Raw genomic sequence first — 23,047 nt, 5'->3', positions numbered from 1 at the left:
TTCATAAATATATAATAATACAATGATTAGGTATTTGTTTGTCGAGTGATGTGTTTTTAGTAATTTTTTGAATTTTTGTATATTTTTATATAATCATTATAAATTTTATATTTCACATAGTTAATATCAATAAATATTTAATAAAAAGTCAAAAGTGTTTGGTGTTGGTGCTCCCCTTTATGGAAATCTTGAATTGGTCTGTCCTTCTTGGATGTGAACCATCATCGATTTCATTTACTTACTTGGGTATCCCTCTTGGATGTGAACCATCATCGATTTCATTTACTTACTTGGGTATCCCTGTTGGTGACAATATGAATAAAAAGAATGCATGGAGGCCGATCATTGAAAAGTTCCACTCCAAGTTGTCTACGTGGAAAGCGAAAGCATTGAGCTTTGGTGGTAGAGTATCACTTGGAGAGGCGGTGTTGGGTAATCTCCCAACATATTTTATGTCTATATTTGTAATCCCAAATGGCGTTCTTGACACACTTGAAAAAATTATGAGGAAATTCATTTGGTGTAGAGAGTATAACAAAAAAGTATTTATTGGATCAAATGAGATAAGATTATAGCACCAAAGAAGGTAGGAGGCATTGGGCTTGGGTCCATTAAAGCTACGAATATTTCTTTGTTAGCCAAATGGATGTGGCGCTTGAAAGCAGATGAACCATCTATGTGGTCCAAAGTAATTCGAAGTATCCATAATCTAGAAGGGAGGCATTGGTCTCTTTACGCTAACAGATCCAACACCGGGGTGTGGAAAAATATTATAAAAACACGAAATCGCTATATGCAATATAACATTGAACCAAAGGAAATTGTGTCGTGGAGTTCAACAGATCGATGTTGGGAATCTGACTTTGTAAGAGATGGTAGGTTTATGGTCTTCATGTTACGGGAGATAATAGAATTGGCGGGATATATCGTCAACGACGGACTATTTGCTTGGGATAAGTTGATTCCCTTTAAGATTCTATGTTTCATCTGGAGAGCAAAACTCGGTAGAATTCCATCTGCTGTGGAATTAAAAACAGGGGTATCATAATTCTAAATACTATGCGTGGTGTATGCAATTCAGAGGAGGAGACATGTGAACATATTTTGTTAACTTGTCATGTGGCAAAGGAAATAATGGATTCAATAATGGTGTGGTGTGAGATTAGATGTGATAGATTTCTTTTGGTGGATAATATGCCCTTGTTCATCTCACGGTGGTCGAAGTGTAAATATAAAAGAAGAATGTTCAATGCAATATTATGTGGAGCTTTATGGTTCATATGGATGGATATGGATGGATAGGAACAAAAAGATTTTGAAAAAATTCCAATAGTTTCGGCGAACACAGTGAAAAGAATAAAAGCAACAACATTTATATGGTGCAAGCATAGAGGTTCATTCAAAAAAATGGATTGGAGAGTTTTGAATATTAGTCATTTCCTTTGTTTGTAATCGTTTTCAATTTCCCTGTTGTTCTTCGTTTGTTTTTTTCCGTTTTCTTTTGTATTGTTTGTTTGTTCTTCACATCTCCTTGATGTGGGTTTTTTGATAATATTTTGCTGTTTGCAAAAAAAAAAAAAAAAAGGTAAATAAGAAATAATTGAAAGGGATTAAATGTAGAAAACAAAAAAATTATCCCCTCCACTAGCATTAAATGAGAATTCATATGATTTAGAATTTGATTCATATGTCATACACATTCTCACCAAAATAAATTACAATTCATAATAATCTTAATTAAATATTATCTTTTAGTTATAAGCATATATAATACTTAACAATATCGATTATAATTATTATAATAAAGATGTGAATTTAAGATTAGTAATAACAACGTCTAATTAGACAATTTTTGTTGCAGACTTGTAAGTAAGATCGATTATATTGGGCTGGACTTATTGGGTCAATTTTGATTCTTGTCAATGATTTAGACTCTATGTACTATCCAAATGACACGGCCTATATAGAAAACTGAAGCCGAATAGCCGACAACGAGGAGCTTCTCGTCGCTCCATTGCAATCGGAAACATCTTCCATCTCGATTCTCGCAGATTGCTCTCATTTCTCTTGAGTCGCTCATCATTTGCTTATAGTAATCCAGAAATTCCGTTATTTCAGGTTAGTTTCTCCATTCATTTGATCGTTCCATCTAAAACTAGGGTTTCTACCTTGTTTAATTTGATGAAACCGGTTAGTTGTTCGAATTTCTATTAACTTTTGAGCTTTCGATTCGTCCCTTGCGATTTGCACGTTGTTGGAATGAATTTTTTGAGCTCAGTAAGATAAGAAGAAAATTATCGTCTTCTTTATGAACAGTAGCAGAAACAGAGCTTTCATGCTTAAATAAACAACCACCAGATTTATACAATCTGTGATTAGGATCCGAATCAATGCCAGAAATCGGAATCATTGTCGTTGCTCTTATTTGAATGTACAGATCCGTCTAAAGCCCCAAAACCCAAGACCCACCATCAATGTTCATCCTCTTATAAGAAGCTTGCAGCTATAGACCAAAAAAGATGAAGCATTCGAGTTACCTGACATACAAATGCAAACAAATGTATGTTTCTTATGATAAAGTAGCAGGGCAGCTTTCTTATGAGACTTATCTGCGCTGTGTGTGTGTGATTTTTGAATTCAGAGAGCTATTGCTTTCTGAAAAAAAGATGTTTTCTCTAAAAACTGCTGATTTTAGCCCTTACCACTTTAATCCATTGCCCAATCAGACCCAACTGCCCATTTTGGCACCTCTAATCATCCTCATCTTAATCTTCTCTCAGCTGCTATCTTTGCTCATAAACGATCTGTATAGCTAATTTTCTAGTTATCTAGAGACCTTAGACACCAACATATGATTAACATCTTAAAGATACAATGGTAATGTAAAGGTATTACTTTTCTTGATTCTACATAATGTCACCCTCAAAATAAATTCTGTTGAATATAATTTTTTTTAATGAATGAGATAATGTAAGTTTCTTCTCTAGTCACTAGGGACTTGGGTAGTCTTGGCTTTCCTTATTCTGTTTGCTAATTTAAGGAATCCATATGCATTTTAGATAAGATTTTCTTGAATTTAGCATACACAAAAAGGTTAGAGTTGAATCAACTGAATTTCTTTGCTTCCATTACTTTTTAGGGCTTTCATTTAAAAAATGGGCAGTAGATTGGGAAGAAGAGTGGTTAACTTTGCCAATATCCCAATAAAGCTTCTCATGCCCTCTTCTTTTTCAAACATTACCGAAATCGCCCTCAAAACCATCCCCTCTGCTTCAAAGGTACACAAACATTACTTTTTTTGAATAACATTTTGTGCATATTCTGTTGTATGTTTTTGTTACCTTTTATAATTCCAAATTTAGATTGAAATCAAGAGAGTTTTGGAATCATTATACGGATTTGAAGTGGACGAGGTTCGAACCCTAAACATGGATGGAAAGAAGAAGAAAAGAGGTGGAGTTTTGATTGCTAAACCTGATTACAAAAAAGCATATGTTACTTTAAGAAACCCTCTTTCAATATCCCCTGATTTATACCCTATTCGTGTAATCCAAGAGGAAAAGAAGAACATGATGAGCAAACAGGCTAAATCAAGCATTGTTGAAGGTGATGAAACAAAGAAAACACATTGGCTTGATGGTGGTGGGGTTAAGAAACAGACTGGTTATGGTGGTAGGGAACGGCGGGGTGTGGAGGACCGTCGGAGGGGCGGCGGTGGCACTGATAGCACCGCCGGCACGTCCAAGTTTCCATGGACTGCCATGCGGTCTACCGCTAGATAGTCTTTTGATGTTTGTTGGTTTCGTTGAATAATATGCATTCTAGGTGTTTGATGAAATGTCTGGGTGAAAAGTTATCATAAGACTTTGTTTTTGTTTGTTTGTTTTGAAATTATTCAACAAGGGATGGGCTCAAACTTTCATTTCATTTTTTTAGATCATGTTTGTTATGTGAGAATTGAGTCAAAGCACAAAGATTATAACTTTTTACAACATAACCCAATATATCATATGGATTGGGTAAAAATTACAAATTTTTATTTTCTCTAGCAAAATATGCGAATGTCCTTTTCATCTTGTCATAAAATATAGATTTAGAAAGCTTGACTGTTAGTTTAGTCATGTTATGTGTAATGAATGCAACTTTATTCATTTTGAATGTCAATTTATGATAGATAGCCATAAACGGTTGTGTTCACCAAACAAAGATTATCAAAAAATTTAGAGTGGTGAAGATGCATTAACTTCTAACGATTGTAAAGTTGGTTAGCAAGTCTAAGGGGCTGTTTGGCAGGATCTGAATTTTTAAGAGATCTGAATTTCTAAGAGGGTTTGAAATTTTAAGAACTGAATGTTTAACATGCTGTTTGGTTGAGACATCTGAATTGTTGTGCTGAATTATTAAAATGATCATTTTACCCTTCTGTTTTGTTTTTTATTGAATCCAAGTGTTTGTTTAGAAAATAACCTAATAAATTTCTTAAATAAATATAAAAAATATATATAAACACCATGTAAAATCCAAATTTAACATAAATCAAAATTAAACACTAATCCAAATCAAACATAAATATTTTTAAATCCATAAAATCATATTAAGATCCAAATAAAATCCTACAAATTTAATTTGACCCCAATTGATTCGCAATCGGTCACGCAAATTATCCATGTATTTGTTGCCTTCAAAACTCGATTCCATATCGTGTATGTTTCGACCATCATTCTCTCCCCCTTATGCTTGACCATTGTTCTCCTCGATTGCCATAAAATCAAAAGAACATTTTTAACAACAATTTCAACAAAATAAATGCACAATTCAGCAAAAGTAATGCATAGTTCATGATAACAGCCAGAACATCAAACACAAATCTGATTTCAGCATCAAAATTTCTAAATGACCGAATAAAAGCATGTGGGATATAAAGAATTTGAAGTTATTACTTATTAAATAAAAGCATCTAAACAAACATCTATGAATCTGTGATGTTACGAACCTGTTGTTGCATGTAATGAAATTGCAAACCTATATGGGATGTTTTCATTTGGTTGTTGCATAGGGTCATGAGAAAAATCATCATCAGACAGAAATACATCATTAGCTTCTGAATTTGATCGTTTTAGTGAAGTATCTCCATGAAAGCTTGAATCAAGAATCTTTCCACTTTAAGGGATTGCTTCTTCTTTGTTGTCACATAAGGATTTTGATCATCTACGTGCACCACTCATTGTCCCAATTTTAATGCCTTTTTCTTTACCTTCTCTAATTAAGCAACAACATAATCTGTAATTGCAAAAAGATATGCTAAAATTTAAACGTTTCACACCTACATGATTCAACAAATATGCTTAAAACACAAATTAGGCTTCATATCCAATAATCTCCCATCTAACGATTGAAGAAAAAAACATTGATAACATGGGAAAGAAGAAAAAAACACATAACATGAAAAAAACCATTTTCTTTTGATTGAAACCAGGAAAAAAAACGTAAAGGCAAAAGCAATATAGGGGAAAAAAGAAAAAAAATGCATCATTGTTCTTGTTCTAGTAAAAAATCAACAAAGAGATCGGATGATATCTACAATGTTTGGGAGATGATTTCAACTTGAGCATGATGGATCATTAATCAAATTACCTTGCACCTTTCGAGCAAAACAAAAGAAAAAACTTAGGGCAAAGCATCTGATTGCAGATCGGAGGCGATTTCAAGCAAACATAGAGGGCTTCCTTGCCGGCGGCGGTTACGTCGCTGCCGGATACGACGTTGCTGGCGGAGTCGGAGGCAGAGGCGGTGGTCGGTTGGTGGCGGTTGGGTTGGCCGGTTTACAGACCGGAGATGCAAAGGGTATGGAGTGTAGCGTGTTGTGAAAGAGAAGAAGGAAAGTTGGGAGGAGCAAGCGTGTCTAGTTTTTATTCAGATTTTGTTTCATATCTGAAAAAATAAGAGGCGTATGATAAATTAAGAGGTAAAAATTCAGATATTACCAAACACTCTTAATCTGAAAAGTTAAGAGGTTGCCTCTTAATTTGTCAATTAAGAGGCTACCAAACAACCCCTAAATGCAAAGCGTGGGGGAAGTCAATGGGTTATATAGTTTATGAGGAGTTTTGATTGACATGGAAGAAAAGAAGCCATTATATCACGTAAAGGTTCCATGAACTTTGTTCATCCTTGATTGAAGGGGAAAATAAAGAGCAGGTTGTGAAATTAATTTTTTTTATATAAGTCATCATTTACCTATAGTTGCTTACATATGCTTACATGGACGCCATTTGTTGAGGCGGTGCAAAAGTTGCAAATGATGTTTGACATTAGCAAAATTTAGTTCTCTTTTTATTTTTTGATTTTACAGATGGATTAATCCCCATTCCTACAATGAGCGCTTTACCAGTTTCAAGCATAAAGTTAAGAAACAAACGAAACCTTAAGGTAAATAATAGGTTCAAAATAGGTAATTTTCAGTTTTGTCCATTGGTGTTGCTAACACTCCTTTGTCATCTTAATCCAAGTGTATGTCATTATCAATATTGAAAGAGTCAATTTCGTGACGGGGTTGATGTCAAAGATGAGGATAAGAAGCAAGTGCTTTTAGCATGTGTTTAACATAACAATGTCTATTTGTGGGATGGTTAAGTTTGGATACTAATAAAATTATGAATTGTGGACATGTAGTGTTGATTTTGGTATGAACATGAATACGAAATGTAGAGAGAGAAAGAAGAAGAAGAGAGATGGAATCTATTTTCTTATTATTTCTCCGATAACTAACTGATTACATCTTACAAGTAAAGTGGAACCTTAATACAGGTTAATCACTAACAAACTTGATATAGAAACTTAACCAACTATCAATCACGTGATAAACACGTGAAGTTATTACCAACACCCCCCCCCTCAAATTGGAGAGTGTTGAGCTCCCAATTTGTTTAATAGAAAATGATGTTGCTTACTTGGTAATGATTTTGTGAATAAATCTGCAAGTTGAAGATCAGTAGGGACATGTTTTAAGGATATTAAACCATCTTGAAGTTTTTCCCGGACAAAATGGCAATCTAACTCAACATGCTTTGTCCGTTCGTGAAATACAGGGTTCTTGGCAATGTGAATGGCAGCTTGACTATCGCATTTGACTTCAACTGGAGTAACATTTGGGACAGTAAATTCATGCAATAAACGAGTCAACCATGCCAATTCAGCTGTCACTCTTTGCATGCTACGATATTCTGCTTCTGCAGAGGATAAGGAAACTGTAATTTGTTTCTTTGACTTCCATGCAATGGGGCTGTTTCCAAGAAGTATTATGAAACCACTCACACTTCTTCTAGATTGAGGACATGAAGCCCAATCAGAATCACAGTAGGCTTGTAATGAATAATCATTGGACTTATTCATCAATAAACCTTGATTAGGATCATTTTTGATATATTTTAGAACATGTGTAGCAGCATCAAGGTGTGGCTTTCTTGGATCAGACATAAATTGACTTAGATGTTGAACAGCGAAAGCCAAATCGGGTCTAGTGTGAACTAAAAAATTAAGCTTGCCCACAAGTCTCCTGTAAAGTTCCGGTTCTTCCAAAACCGCCCCTTGTCCTAAAAATAGTTTGGAATTGGTTGGAAGAGGACAAGCAACGGTTCCATTGCAATCGAATTCTTTCAAAATGTCATTTGCAAATTTCCTTTGTGTAAGAATCACCCCCAAATCTGAATATAACACTTCAATGCCAAGAAAAAAATTTAAATGACCAAGATCTTTAATTTTGAAGGTAGAATCAAGAAACTGTTTTAAACTTGTAATTTCTTCTTCATTGTTGCCCGTCACCATATTGTCATCAACGTAAACAGCAACAAATGTAACATATTTGTCATCATGTTTGAAAAATAATGAATAATCATTCTTTGAATGCTGATATCCTTTAGTCTTTAAAGCAAATGTCAACTTTTCATACCATTGCCTAGATGCTTGTTTAAGACCATATAAGGATTTCTGTAAAAGACAAACTTGATGTGAATTAATAAGTTTTAAACCAGGAGGAGGTTTCATGTAAATTTCTTCATGCAATTCTCCATGAAGGAATGCATTATTCACATCTAGTTGATATAATGGCCATCCTTTCTTTACAACGGTTGCAATTAATGCCCGGATTGTTGTCATTTTCACCACAGGAGAGAAAGTTTCATTGTAATCTATTCCAGCTTTTTGAGTGAACCCTTTCACAACTAATCTTCCTTTATATCTTTCCACTTCCCCATTAGCCTTGTATTTAACCTTGTAAACCCATTTACAACTGATGGGCTTCTTTCCTTTAGGAAGATCAACTAAAGTCCAAGTGTTATTAGCTTCAAGTGCTTCAAGTTCCTTATTCATGGCTTCTTGCCATTCAGGGATGGATGCGGCTTCATCATAAGAAGATGGTTCTATGATCTTAGACATGTTGTGAAAAGATTGTTGACTCTGTTCAGATAAAGAATTGAAACACACATGTTTGGGCTGATGAGTGTGTGTGACAGTGTGTATACATGATGCAAAGTGAGGACAAAAATCATCTAAATTTGTAACAGAGGCATTGTTACAAATGTAGTCCTTTAAATGGGCAGGGGTAATAGGAACTCGTTCAGATCTTCTAGGAACAAAGTTGTTGATTGAATTTTGAACTGGTAAAGGAGAAGAGGATGGATCAGGTGATGAACTGATACTATCTTCAAAAGGAGATAGACTTGGTTGTGGTGAAAACACAGGTGTAGAATGGTCATTGTGAAGTTGAAAAGGGAAAATATCTTCATGAAATACTACATCCCTGGAAATAACAATCTTCTTGGTTTCCAAATCATACAATTTGTAAGCTTTCTTTCCATATGGATAACCAATAAAAATACAAGGTATTGATCTTGGTTGTAGTTTATCCATGTTATGTTGTAAAGTACTAGCATAGCATAAACATCCAAATGTTCTCAAATGGTAATAAGAAGGTTGAGTACCATAGAGAAGTGAGAATGGAGATTTACCATGAAGGATTTTCGAAGGGAATCTATTTATAAGAAAAGTAGCAGTTAAAACGCAATCTCCCCAAAATTTAAGGGGTAATTTAGACTGAAAAAGAAGAGCTCTGGAAGTTTCTAACAAGTGTTTATGTTTTCTTTCAACCACTCCATTCTGTTGAGGGGTATATCTACAACTTGTTTGATGAATGATACCTTTTTGTTGTAGAAAAGAAATCCCTTCATTACTTGACCCCAATTCAAAAGCATTGTCGGTTCTTAAGACCTTTAATTTTCTCCCAAATTGGGTCTCAATCATTTCAATAAATCCTTTAATTACCCCAAATGCATTGCTCTTTGTACTAAGTAAATGAGTCCATGTAGCTCTTGAGTAATCATCCACAATGGTCAAAAAGTATGAATGATTATCATAAGTTTTAGTGTGATAGGGACCCCATGTATCAACATGAATCATTTCAAAAATTGTTGAACTATGAATGGAACTAATGGAGAGTGGGAGCTTGTGTTGTCTAGCTTTAGAACAAACTTCACAAGAATCACAAGAAGTATCAATGAAATGTGATTTATTAAGCAAATCAAGAGTTTTTAACTTGTACATAGGAAGATGGCCAAGTCTTTTATGCCAAATAGATACAGAAATTGTTTTAGAAACAACATTACAAGATGGAAACAAAATGGATGAATGAAATTTTGGTGTTGAAGTAACAGAAAGTACTACTCCTTCATTGCTATTGGAAGTTGATTGAAGAAAATAGAGCCCAACACGATGTCTACCAAGAACCAGAGGCCTCTTCTGAGAAGGGCCCTGCAACAAGAAACAAGAATGTTCTGAAAAAACAACTAAATATCTTAATTGTCTGCACAATTTGGCTATGGAAAGAAGATTGAATTTGCATAAAGGGACATAAAGAACATGATGAAGTATAACAGATTCGGCTAAGACAACACTCCCAAATTCATGAGCATTAGTTTGTTGACCATTTGGTAAAGTAATACGATAAGGATTTTTGAGCTTTTGAATATTAATAAGAGCAGATTTATTGAAACACATATGATCACTGGCCCCTGAATCTATTATCCAAGTCATTGTATTAGTTTCAAGACAATGACATTTAATTGGATAATCAGAAATATCTTGGGAGAATAAAGCATTACCAGCTAAATTTGCAGAGACTTGTGGAGATTCTTGTCCAACATTGTTGTCATTAAGTTTGCTCAATAGAGAACACAATTGGTGATACTGATCATTGGAGAGTTCTTGCATAGAATGAGTCGAAGTTAAAGACTCTTTAGGACCATCTTGTGATGTAAATTGACCAGAAACATTAGCAGCAACCTTGTTCTTGTTGAACTTAAAATCCTTTGGGAATCCAATCAGTCTATAACATTTATTGGCTGTATGACCACTTTTCTTACAGAAAGAACATGATAGATCTTCTTGTTCTCATTTGTGGATTTGAAATTTTTTGTTGTAACATTGGATCTTGTATTCATTGAAGCAGATTCAGGAAAAAAAAATGTGATGGAGATTGTACCTCACGTTGCTTCTCATCTTGAATGAGAAGAGAATAGGCCTTGGTAATTGTGGGAAGAGGATTCATCATCAGAATACTTCCTTTAATAGCACTGTAATCTCCATTTAGTCCCATTAGAAACTTGATAAGCTTTTGATTTTGTTGAAGTTCTTGCATCTCATGAGCTGCAGAGCAAGTACATTTGGGAATGATCGAAAGAGCACTTAATTCATCCCAATATTTCTTTAGTTTTGTGAAATAACTAGCCAAATCGCTAGTTCCTTGAGTGAGATCTGAAATTTCCTTTTGAAGTTGATACAGTTTTGCACCATTCGATTGACCAAAACGATCATTAAGATCTTTCCAAACTTCTTCAGCAGTGGATGAATAGAGAACAGATTCAGCAATATCACTAGAGAGGACATTCAGAATCCATGACATCACCATGTCATTGCATCGTTGCCAGAGATCAAAATTGGTGTGATTAGCGGAAGGTTTAGTTACTTTACCATTGACAAATCCCAATTTGTTCTTTGCTGATAGTGCAATTGTAATCACCTTCTTCCACGATCCAAAATTGGATCCATCAAATGGTTTGGTAACTAATTGCATACCAGGATGATCTGAGGGATGAAGATAGAGTGGATCTAAAGAAGTAATTTGAGTTCTAGCGGAATTAGAATTTTCAGGTACTGTTCCAGTCGGCACCATTGAAGCAACAGATGAAGAAGACGAATTAAACAAATCTTAGTGAAAAAGGTGAATCAAACTTTGAGCATGAATCAGATTCAGCTCTGATACCATGTTGATTTTGGTATGAACATGAATACGAAATGTAGAGAGAGAAAGAAGAAGAAGAGAGATGGAATCTATTTTCTTATTATTTCTCCGATAACTAACTGATTACATCTTACAAGTAAAGTGGAACCTTAATACAGGTTAATCACTAACAAACTTGATATAGAAACTTAACCAACTATCAATCACGTGATAAACACGTGAAGTTATTACCAACATGTAGTTGGTAACTACTTGCATTATTTGGAACCAAACCAAATCAGAGGGAGTAACTATGGTTCGGTTCACATGTACCTGCTTAATAAATAAAAAATCATCTAAAAAATCTATAATCCTTTTGAATTCTACAAAGTTTTCACTAGATATTATACCATTTCATAGAAAATCAAAAGTTAGACTTATGTAATAAAATTATCCATAAAATAAGTTAGCAAAAAAAATTATGAAACAATAACTTCTTTTGTAATAACATACACCGTTCATTTTAACTAAATTATTATTTTCACCAAACAAATGTTTTTTTGTATTCAGTATTCTAATACTTGAGGGAGTTGTTGGAAAGTTGTAGGAAAAGTGATAAATTTGCATTAAATCCTAAGGTTTTATTGTTTAGCATACAACCCTATAAGCAAAGTAAAAACCTTTAAGGATAGAAAACAAATTTATGCAGGTTTCTACAAACACGATTAGCTATCAACATGTTGGTTTTAATTTATTGTTTTGTATTTCAATTCGTCCAACAACATAATAATCTACTTTTACTTATTTCTTACAATTAAATTTGACCGTGAAAGATTATTCTGATATCTTGATGAAGCTTGATAACGATGTCATTAATAATAATTAAATTTACTATTTGCAACTTTCTCAATGTTTAATCCTCCTCAGTATTTAACTTTAGTAGTTTTGCTTACGTAAGAGCCTTTTGGATTTTTAATCATAACTATTATCATTAGTACAAAAATGACTTTTGGTGACGGTTTTTAGAACAAGTGTGTCACAACTTTAGTTAATTGCGTCACTAAAGGTCATTAATTAAACTCTATAACCAAACAATGAACAGGAAGTAAGGCAAAATCAAACATTTTATTTTATTCCATATTAATTATCTAGAACTCTAAAGCAGTCGCTTAACAATCAATTAACATTAACATGGACTTCAAATAGCACATATCAAACAAACTCTAAAGAAACAATGCGTCTTAAAGATCAAATAATTCTAACATACAATTCTTGAAAAGATCCTTAGCCTGCGTTCTAGAATTCATTTCTAAATTCACATATAGCAAGTATGAAGATATTGGGAATAACTTTCCTTTCTGAGCTCTAGCTGACTGTACTCATCACATCTTTCCTCTTTTTATAAAAATTCTTTTTTCAAAAAAATCTTTCAAGCCCTAGTTTGTGTTTAGAATCATGCTAATAATATTCATCCATATTCCTCAAACCAAGGCTCTCATACAAATTTGTAACGTCCTAAATTTTCAACCAACGTTTTCTTTTTAAATATAAGTAAACATATATTTGTCAATAAAAGATAGAAGTACCAAATTGTTTAACATCATAAAAACCAAAACATAAAAACAATGTATCAAAATCATGTCAAAACAACAGAAGTCTAAAAAATATCAACATATATGTAAATATGACATACTCTTCCCATGATCAACAAAACCACCTCGAAACATTTAATCAACAATTATAAGCATAAATGTTAGTTAGTTTTCCAAAATATCACATACTATAATACACATACAATGTATATAAACAAAGGATCGTGACCTTGTGTCATTTTGCCTGACTCGCATCTAATACCACTCTTGTTCTTCCATCGTGAACCTCCATTGAAGTTGGATTTACTTGAAGATGACGTCATTTTTTCTTGGGATGAACTGAAGACCGATTTAGAGAAGATGGGGGATATGAAAGTTATGTGAAACTTTTAAAATAGGGAATGTGTTTGGTAGCTCATTAATCTAATGTTGATGATTTTAGTGTCACCATGTCATTTTATGTAACTGGAACTAACATGTGAACTAAGGGGCTTCATAATATGTACTCTAATATATGTATGGGTTTGTGCGGAGTGCACACATGTATAAGATCAAATTAGAAGTTGATTCGACGACAAGTCGGGGGTCTAGGGGTAGCGCCCCTAGCAGGGTCCAAGGGGCTGAGCCCCTGGCTAAGGTTCCGCTGACTTGGTACCTACTCTATGATGTCAGTAGTGTCACCTAAATCCTCATTAAATTCTGGATTTTCCAGCCTGCTTCCAAAGCAACCCATGACGGCCCCTAAGAGGTAAACCCTAATCTCATTTATTATATATATATAAACAACTCTTCTCTTTGAGAAGACATACGAAAAACCATTAGCTCTCTTTTCTTCAAACAAACATAGAATCTTTCTAGCAATTTGGCTTACGATTTTTGTGCCTAGATTCGTAAGTGTCATCTTAGATTATCCTAGGTTAAATTTCTTGCAACCCATGAATATGTAGAAATACCCGTTCAGAAAATATTCACACGATCCAAGGGGTATCCAGATCTCTAAAATAAACCCTAATTCCTCCAACATCCAACGTGGTATGTATAACATTTTTTCATTAATATGCTAGAAGGCCAAAATCATATATATATATATATATATATATATATATATATATATATATATATATATATATATATATATATATATATATATATATATATTGAAGTTTAACAGGTTAGGGTTGTTAAGTGTAGAGACTTGATTGTTATCAAGCTATCCAATAAGGACTACCTATGTTAAAATGGAAATAGAAAGATCAAAAATGTTAAAAATGGACAACAATAGGACCAAAACCGTAATCTACTCGATATTTTAACTCCAAATAGATAAATAAAATTCAAAACCCAATCAAATCAAACTCAGAAAGAAAGAATGCTCTAAAGTGATAGAGTCTTGGGTCAAGTTGGCGGTTTCTTCTCCATGTCGTATATATGTAACCCGATTGAAAAATTAAACCCAGCCTTCCTTGATTTCTCCCCTTTCTCTCTCCTCCGAATTTCTCTCTATTCTCTCTCTCTCTTCAACATTCTACAGATTTAGATCTGATCGCCGAGAGAGAGCCCCCGGAACTGCTCAATAATGTCGGTGGTGTCACCTCTTGCCAAATACAAACTGGTATTTTTGGGCGATCAATCCGTCGGCAAAACCAGCATCATTACCAGATTCATGTATGACAAATTCGATACCACCTATCAGGTATAATTCCACCGGCTTTTCTTCGTTTTTTCTATCGATTCATTCATGATCCGTATGCGATTGAAGTCTGATTACTGGATCGGGGTATTCGGACGCAATTGACGTCTGATCGATGTTAGAGCAATGAAACCATGCGATTTTATCTAGGTCTTGCATGAATTCGCTGTTCTTATCTTAGTTATTTTGATCAATAAGAGGCGTAAAGCTTTGACCTTTGCATGAGGAAGAGGTGCCCTTGTTATCATGGTCTCGTTTTATAGTGATCATTAGTTACCCGATTTTTTGAACTGTTATTAGTAATCGTCTAACTTATTCGTATAAACTAACCTCTTTTTGGGTGTCTGGAGTTGTTAGTGACTTCCTTTAGATTTGAATGCCTAGTATTCTCTATTAGATCAAGAATCGTGGTTTGTGTTGTTTCATTATAGGATCAGTGAGCTTTTAAGAGAATTTCTTGTCCATGTGGTTCCTGTAAAGGATTTGTGTGTCTGAACCTTCAAAATAAGACTGAAAGAACATTGATGTTTGGGACCAATTCTGCATACAACAAGAGAAGTGGATAAGAGATTTCTGTTCCACAGACTTTTAGCTTGAGTTTTTTTGTACCTGTTCATTTTTTCAATCTGTGAAATTCCATCATTTTTTTGTGGGATTTTGGATGTTTATTGGCAAGTTTCTTTTTGTTTGGTAAGCTTTTTACCTAGTTCAATCATTTCCTTCATCATGAATGTCATTGTGATATTGATTTTCATCCACCTGATGAACTTAAATGGGAAATTAAAGTCAATACCACATTTTTTTTCCTGATATTCTCCATATTTTCAATATGGGGTATTTTACGCATTTGACTAATGGTTAACAAAATCTTTTTTCAGAAAACTTATTAGAATAAATATTTTTCTGACTGGTAAATTTTATTTTAGTGAAGGTCACAGAATCATGTTACATTTGATGATCACAGACCGAGTCAAAACAAAAGAAACTTTAAAGCAATCTCCTTAATGCTGGTTTTAATGTATATATATACACATACATACAAGTCTATGTTGATATATATATTAATACATCTAATATTATTTGTTTGTGAAAGCCCTAAGTAATTGTTTTTCTCATTCTACCATATATCTTTTTACATATATGTATAACTTATTAATCATCAGTAACAGGACTAATGATATACAAATTCACAATTGCATACATAAAGATTAAAGAGAAGCTATTTCATAATCTTTTCCAGTCATGTCTCATTGGTTTTCTATCATGTTTAACTTTATAATCTTTGTGTTTTTTAGTGTTATTAAATAAAGTAAAATCACATTGTTTTTTTGTTTATAATTATAAACTGCAGGCTACCATTGGTATTGATTTCTTGTCGAAAACAATGTACCTTGAAGATAGAACAGTTCGGTTACAGCTTTGGTAAGTTTTCATGTTTGTTGCTTATGGTTTTCTTTATTAAATCAAAAATAATATATAATATTATATAGAAAGAGCTTACAGGATTAATAAATAAAAAAGTAGTTGATGTGGATTTTGGTGTTGACATTTCAGGGATACTGCTGGACAGGAGAGATTTAGGAGTCTAATTCCAAGTTATATAAGAGATTCATCAGTTGCAGTCATTGTCTATGATGTTGCTAGTGAGTAATTTATTTTTATTTTTTCAAAAATTGTCGGTTTTTTGTTTTGTGTTTTGTAAAAAAAATATATATATTTTTTGCAGATCGACAATCATTCTTGAACACTGCAAAATGGATAGAAGAAGTACGTACTGAGCGAGGCACTAATGTCATCATAGTCCTTGTTGGCAACAAAACAGATCTTGTTGACAAAAGGTTCAATAGACAACTATTAACATAAATCTTTGAAAAGAAAGTGATTGAAAATTTGTAAAAGTCAAGAATTATTTATCTCCATGGCTTTTTAGGCAAGTTTCAATTGAAGAAGGAGATGGAAAAGCTCGTGAATTTGGAGTTATGTTTATAGAAACAAGTGCAAAAGCTGGATTCAACATCAAGGTTTAATCAAAATCCCTTACCTTTTGGTTATATGTATGGTGTTTCCTTTTGACTTAATGGAAAAAGATGAGAAAAATGTATGTCTTATTGTGTAGCCATTATTCCGGAAGATTGCTGCTGCTTTACCAGGAATGGATACGATGTCATCCACAAAACAAGAAGATATGGTTGATGTCAATTTGAAGTCTTCTGGTAATGCTTCCCATTCAGACCAAGGTGAAGGCTGCGCATGTTAGAAAGACTCAACTCACTTTCGATCAATAGAAAGCAGACAGACAGACAGACAGAATTGGATTTTGATTATTCGTAACTTAATTTGTTGATAGTTTTGGTTTCTTGTTAGCGAGTGACATCCTTTATATTAAAGTAAGAAGATATGGTGTTTGTATCTATCTTCGGTATACTTATTTTTTAGGTTTTCTAATCTCTATGTTCTACTCTCTTCTTCCATTTTGGTAGCTCTATTTGTTACATGAGATATTTTCGGCCCCACTTTGTTTTTACCTTTTTAGGTAAGACAAAAATATTGTAAATCTTAGACAAAGTTACATGACTATAGTGGTGTTCAAAATATCCGAAAACCGAACCTAAAAACTGTAATGATTTTCCGATTAACTGAACAAATATTTTTTACTTTTTTTGGTTTGGTCAACGATTTTCATGTTTTTTGTTACGGATGGTTAACCGAAAACTGGAAATTTATTTTCTGTTTTTTAAAATATTATTTTTACGTTTAGACGTGTAAGTTACGCCAAAGAGAAAAAAAAAAAAAAAGAGGTTTGGTTGACAAGTGGGGACCACACAAATTTTTTCTTAATTAGAATAGTTAACAGAATATGAAATAAAATAATATAAAAGAAAAAAAAAATCCAAATAAATTGAAAAAAGGATAAAAACAAATCAGTTTTTATAGTTTTCATCAACCAACTGGTTCTGGTTTAGACTAACCACAAAGACCAATTTGTCTAAAGATTTTCTGATTGTCATGAGCCACTATTTCACATATACACATCAAATACAATACAACTTGTTTTGTCCAAAAAATTTGGTTAGTCATTCCAATTTTTAGAAAGTCGTTAGGAATCCCCATTAAAATTGTTATCAACCAACAATCAAAATAGCATATTACCAAAAAGAAAAGATCATCAACTACCAAATTTCAACAACGTTTTCTCTAAAGTTATATACATATCAAAGTAGAATATGCTGCTACTAGCTAAACATTTAAACAAAAAGAAACTCCTAAAAGTGGAAAGAATTCATCCCCAAACTGCACCAAGGCTCCTCCTCAGCTCGGTTTCCTAAAAAAGTTATGTTTCCTGAATTTGCAAAGAAATCGTCTCCGGATGCAAAGAAACGCCAACTTACAAAGTGCAGGGTGGTAAATGTAAATTCACTCTGAATGAATAGAGGCATCACCAAACTGTCTAACTCTCAATGTCAGATATATCAGTATCATCGTTCCCAAACTCGACCTGTATTATATATATATATAATAATAAAACCAAAAGGCAAATTACACATTTTAGTGGATGATACCATGTATAAAAAGACATAAATGCCCTCTTTCATCCCCATCACCAAAAACAACCCTAGAAAGCTTCTATTCAGATATAATTGGATTGGACAAGCTTTCTAGGGCTATTTTTGTCTTATTGAAATCGAAAGTGTAAAAGCAAGATAAGTTGAGAACTTACAAGACTGAGAACAAGAGAACGACTTTTCTTGAATTAAAAGAGGCAGCACGTTTATATTTCCTTGATCTGGGAGCATCTAGAAGCTTCTCGGTTGCACCCTTATCTGTTAAAATAACAAATAAGTACACCACAAACACAAAGCAATCATTTATCCAAAAAAAAAAAAAAAAAAAAAAGAAAATGATCAAGTACCACGAGTAGAGAACTTTGATAGCATGAGGCTGTGATTCATCAACAACTGCATGTATTTACCTCCCATGTCAAAGCTGATCTGTTTCTGCAGTGATTTCTGCAAAGATGCCATTGTTAGGTAAACTGGAATCAAGAATAAAAATAAAAAAGCAAAAAAGCATTTGTACTTTTATTAATTTATTGAAAAGTAGAGAAAAGCATAATGTACTACTTTCATCATTTTATCAATTTACCCACTGCACTATTACTTTTTTTTTTTTTTTTTTATGATTATTATAACAACTCAGTTGCTAGATCGATAAAATGGTGATTTCTTTCTTCATTCTTCAAATCACCTAAAAAATATGAAATTAAGTTATCAACTCACAGTCAAAACTTCCTCATTCTTCAAATTAGCAAGAACAAGAGTTTCTTCATTGCTTTGAGTCTCTGATTTCCCTTTTTCAATATCAACATCTACAGTGCATGTTGAATATGCAACTGCATTTTCAACCATCATGTTAATGTAGCTTTGATTGCTCAAACGTGCATCAAGTGACAGCTGGCTCTTTAATGGAATCCGAACCTCTGCAACAGGATTCAACAGATCTTTTGGCACTTCACATTCAACTACTGTGTTGCCTCCTTCATCAGATAATACTACAACACTAAAACTATCACATCCCTACATCATGTAAAGAAACTTATAAGAGACAAATGAATGAATAAAAAGTACAGAAAGCATTAATGGTATTAAAACCAAAAGAATGGAGACTAATGATAATTTAATAACTACAGTCTATAAGTCTACATGTACTGAATCAAGAATACTTTTTGTTGGACCAGATAGTATTAATGTTCTCTTTTAGGACCAATGAAGTTCATCTATATGCACATTACATTTATATTGGTATACACAAAGATGGAGACATGTCTCATCAAATTAGAAATTTTCAAACTAAACTTCTCTAGCTTTCCATCTTTGTCATCTCAATCTAATGGTGCTATCACTGTACAAGTTGGAGAACTTTCTAATTATAGAAAGGTATTTTAGAAATGTTACTAGTAGTCAAAGTAACTTTTTTTTTTTTCTAAGTGTTTATTAAGAGATGTTGAAAGGGCTCCAGCTGACACTAATGTGGAGCCAGCTATTGTCTCCTGTCAGAATATTAATTATTAGAAAGAAATGTCAATAGGATCAGAAAAGAAATTGAGGCGGATTGTGGTCCTAGAAGCCGATTGGACGAAAATGTGAAAGTGAGATTCAATTCCAAACCCTAGGAAATCACAATCATCCACCAAAACTCATAGCATTACAGTATAGATCGATTGCATTACTAAATCTAAACTGTAATAAGTGAAAACAGATCAAAAAAAAAGTCGAATAGATCCCTACTTTGAATTTCCCCCAACTGACACGCATTCCGATACATTTTGGGGGAAAACTCGAGATGGAACCGATAAAGTTAAAATTAGGAATATAAAATCAAACAGAGGTCGATTCAACGGAACTGAAGTCAATCCGAACACATATAAAACGAAAACACAAAAACTGTTGCGTAATTTGAAAGCAAGAAGAGAAATGATGAGTATAATCAGCGATTAAAGCGAAATGCAGGGGTGAGAAACTCAAAATACCTCTTCAGTAGTACCGACCGCCATTGAATTGAAGTTTTGCAGCGTGAAGTTTGAGAATGCGGTGGAGCTAGAGATGAGGCGAAACCAGAACCAACAGAGGGGAGATTTGGAGGTGGTGGTGATGTGTTGATGTGAGCATTTTGAAGGATTTGTTGGTCTCAATGGGGAGAGAGAGAGAGAGAGAGAGAGAGAGAGAGAGAGAGAGAGAGAGAGAGAGATTAAATAAATAGTATAATAACTGGCAACGGACCTGTATTAACACCACCCATTGATGAAGACGACAAACATTTCTCTTTCCTTTTTAACCTGACAAAAGGGAAAAAAGAAAAAAGAACAATGAAAACAACCTCGTGAACGTCTCCCATATAGGGTTGGACAACATATTATATTTTACACAATGTGTCCTAATTTTTGTTTATTTTAGGCAATGTAGTTAGATCTTTTTATATTTGGGAAATTGAATAATCCAACTGGTATAAATGAGTTTTTCTTTAAAAATAATATTTTTCAGTTTTTTTGAAAAATAACTATTTTTTCGTAAATAATTCATTTCGGACTACTGTTTATATTTTCTGAGTTTATTTTCTTCAATTTTTTTAAAATCTCTCTACTTAACTAAAAAATATATTTATAATTGCTTAATATCATCGTTTTTCAATAAAATATTTGATTAGATTACTTAATTACCCTTTAAACTTTATACAAAATATCAGTATGTTTTTAGATTTATTATAAGATAAATTATGGTATATTGCTTAAAATAAAAAGGAAAATCTTTGAAAAGGTATTAAAATTTTAACATAATTTACAAAAAAAGTTCCAAACTAAAATTTGTTTATGAAACTACATGAATTACCAGTAAAAATGACGATTTGATCATTTTTTTCCCCGGTTTCCTAATTTCATCTTATCTGGTTTCATTAAAGTCCCGTTATTTCATCATAATTTACGAATAAATCCCAAACAAAAATTTAGTGATGATTTAACCATTTTTTCCATTTAACATATATTTTATTGATTTCATTGCTGATCTAGATGTCTAGTTATTAAGTGAGTTGATGAGATGGATCTGTTGAATTATATCATGTTATGTTTACCATAAAACTTGATATCCCAATTCATTGTATATTTTTTGGAATATAAAATGCATCCAACGAAAACTGCAATAATTAAATAAACTAACAACTTCGTCATTTTTACGTTTATAAGAAGTTTAAAATTATCTATCTAAACTTATGTAACCCAATATATCCTTTTTATCAGGCATCAACTCATTTTCTACTGTTTTTTTTCCTGGAAACACACATTTTATTAGGTTCATTGATGACCAACATACATAATCATAAATGAGTATGGATATCAAATTTTATAGTAATTGTAGTATTTTATAACCTATCATATCCATCTTATCAACTAATTTTATGATTAGGTGTCCAAGTCAGCAATGAAATCGGGAAAATGGTTAAATCATCACTAAATTTTAGTTTGAGATTTATTTGTAAATTCTGATAAAATAATTGAATTTTAATGAAATAAGTAAGTAATGAAATCGGGAAAAAAAAGTCAAATCGACATTTTTACTGGTAATTCATGTTTTTTCGTAAAAAAAATTTAGTTTGTGATTTTTTTAATAAATTAGGGTAAAATTTTAGAACTATTTTTTCGAAGATTTCCTAAATAAAAATTATAGACATACTTCGTAAAAAGTACATTTGGCTAAAATATGTTATAATAAGGTAAAGATCAAGTGCATGTGATGTACATACCTTTAATATATATATATATATATATATATATATATATATATATATATATATATATATATATATATATATATATATATGGGAAAACTGAATATACCCTTATGGGTATATAAGCTTAGGTACCCAAACTCATCATACTACGTCGTTTTGTATCATATATATACATTGTAATTGTCTAATGTTCTTATAACTCAATTTCTAACTTGATTTCACTCAAAGATTTCTATAAATTTCACATTTATTTCCTGTTACATAATTTTCATTTTCAACTATATATATTATAATATATATAACCTAATTGATATTCGTCAAAAAAATGTGATGTAAGAGGAAGATAATAATGAAATCTTGAAAGTAAATAAAGTTAAGGATTGAAGTTGAAGAACATTAGAATAAATATATAAAACAAAACGACGTACTATGATGAGTTTGGGTACCTAAGCTTATATACCCTTAAGGGTATATTCACTTTTCCATATATATATATATATATATATATATATATATATATATATATATATATATATATATATATATATATATATATATATATAGATTTCTGGATGCAGTTCATTATACCAGACCATGTATACCGTATGGCATAACTAATCTAGCAAATATGGTTTATATTTTGCAATATATCGAAATTTCCTTTTTAAATGAAAAATTGGCCAAAAGATGTGCAAGTGGCATTGAATTTTCACACAAACTCATATTAAAATACTTGTTTTCTGTTTTCCAAATTTTGGGGTCGACAAAATATCTTCTATATATAAACATTAAACGCCCATAAAGATTAAGGAGTTGCAAACACGTCCAATACAAAACAATACACTATTATAGTTTCTCGAGTATGGAAATAAAAAAATTAAAAAAAATGGGACGATGTAAAAAGAAAGTTAAATAGGAAAAAAAAATGGTATTTGAGGAAAATGTGAAAATTTATCTACTGCTCCCTCCGATATCGTCATCTTGAAAAATGATATTTAAGAGAGAAAATGATATAGAAATAAAAGTAGTAAAGCCCATACTAAGTCCAGTTATATATTTTATTAACCTGCAAGCAGTGGCGAACCTTAGTGGAGCATTGGGGTTCTGGGCTACTACTTAATTTCTGGCATGTAGTGTAAATTTCTTTTTTTTATTAGGTGTATCCGCTTGAAGTACGAAGGACACCCCTACTAAAACAGGTTGCGTCTGTCC

At 32.6% G+C, this 23,047-nt stretch overlaps 3 protein-coding genes across 4 annotated transcripts; 2 read left to right on the top strand and 1 right to left on the bottom strand.

Annotated features, from left to right (window-relative positions):
* Positions 1-1,959: 1,959 nt before the first annotated feature.
* On the top strand, positions 1,960-3,927 carry LOC145043567 (Ribosomal protein L23/L15e family protein). 2 transcript variants are annotated; one of them, XM_078992264.1, is made up of 4 exons: positions 1,964-2,118; positions 2,438-2,560; positions 3,140-3,278; positions 3,363-3,927. In XM_078992264.1, exons 3-4 carry the CDS (start codon positions 3,156-3,158, stop codon positions 3,780-3,782), a joined length of 543 nt encoding a protein of 180 aa, XP_078848390.1. In that variant the 5' UTR covers positions 1,964-2,118; positions 2,438-2,560; positions 3,140-3,155; the 3' UTR covers positions 3,783-3,927. The 2 variants fall into 2 exon arrangements, with proteins under 2 accessions (XP_078848389.1, XP_078848390.1); XM_078992263.1 differs by lacking the exon at positions 2,438-2,560 and having other exon boundaries at positions 1,960-2,118.
* A 10,383-nt stretch (positions 3,928-14,310) lies between these two features.
* On the top strand, positions 14,311-17,025 carry LOC145043566 (ras-related protein RABH1e-like). The gene is made up of 6 exons (XM_078992262.1): positions 14,311-14,557; positions 15,906-15,976; positions 16,109-16,197; positions 16,281-16,392; positions 16,485-16,575; positions 16,671-17,025. Exons 1-6 carry the CDS (start codon positions 14,441-14,443, stop codon positions 16,809-16,811), a joined length of 621 nt encoding a protein of 206 aa, XP_078848388.1. The 5' UTR covers positions 14,311-14,440; the 3' UTR covers positions 16,812-17,025.
* An 804-nt stretch (positions 17,026-17,829) lies between these two features.
* On the bottom strand, positions 17,830-20,321 carry LOC145043565 (adenine deaminase). The gene is made up of 5 exons (XM_078992260.1): positions 20,082-20,321; positions 18,832-19,128; positions 18,465-18,561; positions 18,273-18,375; positions 17,830-18,050 (listed from the first exon to the last, which is right to left on the bottom strand). Exons 1-5 carry the CDS (start codon positions 20,103-20,105, stop codon positions 17,969-17,971), a joined length of 603 nt encoding a protein of 200 aa, XP_078848386.1. The 5' UTR covers positions 20,106-20,321; the 3' UTR covers positions 17,830-17,968.
* Positions 20,322-23,047: the final 2,726 nt, after the last annotated feature.

This window comes from Lactuca saligna, chromosome 4 (genome assembly GCF_052625555.1).
Source record: "Lactuca saligna cultivar CGN05327 chromosome 4, ASM5262555v1, whole genome shotgun sequence".
NCBI lineage: Eukaryota > Viridiplantae > Streptophyta > Magnoliopsida > Asterales > Asteraceae > Lactuca > Lactuca saligna.
This window is presented reverse-complemented; position numbering and strand designations above follow the sequence as displayed.

Excerpts from the sequence above, each read along its gene's own strand:
- LOC145043567 (XM_078992263.1), top strand. The coding sequence starts at position 3,156 with ATGGGCAGTAGATTGGGAAGAAGAGTGGTTAACTTTGCCAATATCCCA. Across the intron at positions 3,279-3,362 it reads CCATCCCCTCTGCTTCAAAG|ATTGAAATCAAGAGAGTTTT; the intron begins GTACACAAACAT and ends TTCCAAATTTAG.
- LOC145043565 (XM_078992260.1), bottom strand. The coding sequence starts at position 20,105 with ATGGCGGTCGGTACTACTGAAGAG. Across the intron at positions 18,376-18,464 it reads ATCAAAGTTCTCTACTCGTG|ATAAGGGTGCAACCGAGAAG; the intron begins GTACTTGATCAT and ends TTATTTTAACAG. Across the intron at positions 18,051-18,272 it reads GTTCTCTTGTTCTCAGTCTT|GTCGAGTTTGGGAACGATGA; the intron begins GTAAGTTCTCAA and ends TATATAATACAG.
- LOC145043566 (XM_078992262.1), top strand. The coding sequence starts at position 14,441 with ATGTCGGTGGTGTCACCTCTTGCCAAATACAAACTGGTATTTTTGGGC. Across the intron at positions 14,558-15,905 it reads AATTCGATACCACCTATCAG|GCTACCATTGGTATTGATTT; the intron begins GTATAATTCCAC and ends TATAAACTGCAG. Across the intron at positions 16,393-16,484 it reads ACAGATCTTGTTGACAAAAG|GCAAGTTTCAATTGAAGAAG; the intron begins GTTCAATAGACA and ends ATGGCTTTTTAG.